This window comes from Heloderma suspectum, chromosome 3 (assembly GCF_057233095.1).
Source record: "Heloderma suspectum isolate Gila_16-S chromosome 3, 16-S_ref, whole genome shotgun sequence".
Taxonomy (NCBI): domain Eukaryota; kingdom Metazoa; phylum Chordata; class Lepidosauria; order Squamata; family Helodermatidae; genus Heloderma; species Heloderma suspectum.
Window position 1 is genome coordinate 1651234 of NC_139460.1, and position 3207 is coordinate 1654440.

The 3207-nt window shown below is 63.8% G+C and overlaps 1 protein-coding gene across 1 annotated transcript; it reads right to left on the reverse strand.

Moving 5' to 3' along the window:
- Positions 1-845: 845 nt before the first annotated feature.
- On the reverse strand, positions 846-2249 carry LOC146349189 (ubiquilin-1-like). Its single transcript, XM_084842120.1, has one exon. It carries the CDS (start codon positions 2247-2249, stop codon positions 846-848), a length of 1404 nt encoding a protein of 467 aa, XP_084698246.1.
- Positions 2250-3207: the final 958 nt, after the last annotated feature.

Genomic DNA, 3207 nt, shown 5'->3' on the forward strand with positions numbered 1-3207 from the left:
TCTTTCAGGGGACAGGGCGGACCTCCCTGCTCCAGAGCTCTGTTGGCTCCAGAGGTTGAGGGGGGGCAGTGCCCCCGTCCCTCCGTGCCACTGTCCCCACTGCCCATTCGCTGGCCCTTCCCCTCTGGGCCCAGGAGGAGAGAGCCAGGCACGGGGACACCCCACTCCGCTCCGTCACCGCTGGCAGGCCTGGGGCGGGCCGGGCACTGGCAGCACCAGTGAGGAGGAGGAGGAGGAGCAGGGCCAATGTGCCCCTGCTGGCCTGCAGGCCCCGCCAGGCCCCTGGCAATGCAGACCCTGGGCCATGCCGGCCCGCTGCCCCTGGGTGGCACGGCCCTGCTGCATGGGGAGCAGAGCCTCCGGGCGCGCTCTGTGGACCCCAGCTGTGCAAATACTGCCAGGCCTCTTGCACGTTTTGCTGGGGGAGCCAAGGGTGGTGGGACTGGGAAGGACCACTCCAGCTGAGGAGTGCGCCCAGGGCACCGCCTTCTCCATCCGCCCGCCCTGGCTCTGCGAAGACCACCATGTGGCGGCCAGCGATTGGGGGCCCCAGCGCACTTCAGTCCAAAAAGCCTGCTGCACCAGCACCTGAAGGAAATGACCACCGTCGACAAGAGCACTGGCTTGGCTTTTCTTTATAACACCGCCGCGGCCGCTGAAGTCAAGGCGTCGCAGAAGAGTCACCACCGCACTGGAGACCCCCGCTCCCCCGAGGCCGGAGTGGCCTCCTGGTGCTGCGCGCCGTTCAGCAACCCAGAGTCCCACCGCCCAAGCCGCCCCTCCCCAGTGCGGCGTGGGGCTTCTAGGGCAGCAGCAAGCCTCCCAGGGGAGTGTGGTGCTGGTCCCTACTCCGAAGCAGCCGGTTCCTGGCACGGAGAGTCGCTGGGCCAAGGGCCCCCCCCAGCTGAGTAGCCCAGCCCTCGCAGGCGCAGCATGAACCAGGGGACGAGCACTGGCGCCTCGGCCCCCAGGGTCTGCAGGCCCTGCTCCATCTGCACCCAGGCCTGGATGGCCTTGGGGTTGGACATGGCAGCCACCATCTCGGGGCTCTGCATCTGCTGGGAGAAGTGCAGCACCTGCTGCCGGACCTGCTCCTGCGGCGCCGCCTGCGCCCCCTCGCAGGCCAGCAGGGCGTTCTGCATGAGGGAGAACATCATGCGCTTGGTGTAGGCATTGCACAGGCTCACGATCAGCAGGGGGATCTCTGTGGCGTCCGGGGCCTGGATGCCGCCCACGGGGCACATCCCTGCCCCAGAGGCAGGTGCGAGGCTGGGCACGGACGAGCAGCGCACGAGAGGCGCGGCCAGGCTGTCGAAGGCGCCGCCCTCGTCACCGCAAGAGCTGTCGGCGCGAATGCTGGTGGAGCTGAGGGAGAGGGTGGGGGAGCCGCTGTGCTCCTGGCCTCCCAGGCGGGGCCCCTGGCCACTTGGGCCCGTGCGCTCTGGGCAGGCGTTCCTCGCTAGGGTGCCGTAGCGGCTGGGCGGGGCAAAGAGGTCCTGGGCCATGTCCGGCCCTGGCTCTGGAGCATCGCTGGTCAGCTGCCTCAAGGGATTGTCCCCTCCGGGGACGCTGCTCCGAAGGCTGCTCAAAGCTTGGTCTGGGCTCTTTGGGTCCTGCATCATGTCAGGGTTCTTCGCAAGGTCCATTATTTCCCTCATTTTGTCCAGTATCACCCTCATTATGTCCATATTATTAAGGATGTGGCTGATGGCGGGGACCTGCTGAGCCAGTTGCTGGATCTCAGGGTTGGCCAAAATCACTTGCCGCACCTTCTGGACTACCATCTCCGAGGTGGGCACCAGCTGCCACTCTGCACTGGAGGGGTTCATCCCTGGGGGGGCCCATGAGCCCAGAGTGCTTGGGCTGAACGTGGGGGAGGAGAGGCTGCCACTGGGTGGCGTCAGGGTGCAAGCAGAGGGCCTGGGCACGCACGAAGGCTCGGGCGGGGTCTCCTGGCTTCTCTTCAGGGATCGGATCACCAGGTGGACAGTCATCCCATCCCTGATCCCACACTGCCAGAGGGTGTCTTGGTCCCTCAAGATCCTCCCAAAGAACACAAGCACCAGCTGGCTGGTCTCGCAGCTGAAGTGCTTGGAAAGTTCCTCCTTGAACCGCTGGATGGTGCTGATCTCGGGGAGCACAAACTGGGCAGCTGCCTTGGGAGACTTTGCCGTGATGCAGATGAAGCTGGGCGTGGAGGCGGTGACCGGGCAGGCAACAGTGGCGCTGCCGTCTTGGTCCTTGTCCATGATGCACGGAGGCAGAGGAGGGGCTGGCATGGGAGGAACAGGGCAGGGGCGTCTTGCCGGGCAGAGAGAGGCCGGCGAAGGCTGTTGGTCTCGAGTCACCGGGACGGGTCTGTTTTCATGGGCCACCGCTGCAGGCCTTTTGGCGGGCAGCTGGCTGCCCCATGCACTGCGCCAAGGGTGCCCGCACTGGCCCCTCCCAGGCCCTTCCTTCTCTCACCTCCCTCCTCCCTCCCTCTTGCCAGCCAAGGAGCAGCTCTCCACATGGCAGTGTGTTGTGGGGGGGGGGGCACTGTGACATCACCAGTGACACCACCACCAGCTGCAGAGCTGTAGGCAGGTGGGGGAAGGGGCACCCAGGTAGGACCGCCATCACCCGAGGCCGTCTGGAGGGAACGGGGCTCCTGCCCTGGCTGAGAATCACCGGAGGCCAAATGCTGTGCAGGCTCCTTCTCTTCGAGGTGGGGTCTGCTCTGTGGCGGGGGCCTGGACTGGCTGTGTGTGTGCATGGGGGGGGGGGTGCAGAGGGATTTTCTAGGCCTTGGGACAGGCAGTCAGACCAAATGGTCTGCAGTCTCTAAAACTGAAGAGGTACGTTCAGATGGCCAAGGTGATGCACACCACCAGCATACAATAGCCTGGCCAGTGTGGGGGTGTGTGTGTAAGGTTTCCTGTGAAATTGTGAGTCACTCTGAAAACTCATTGAATTGCAAACTGGGATAGAAACTTCAAAGGAAGGAAGGAAGGAAGGAAGGAAGGAAGGAAGGAAGGAAGGAAGGAAGGAAGGATGACTCATGACAGTAACCGTCAGATGAAAGCAAGCCCTTATCGTCACCAGCTGAATCCTAAGAACTCAGGGCCAAACTAGATGTGATCTAATTGTTTCAATTTAGAGAGCAACCATGAGGGTACAGGTAAGGATCAGGACTGCAGCACAGAAGGAGGAGAGGAGGAGGAGGGA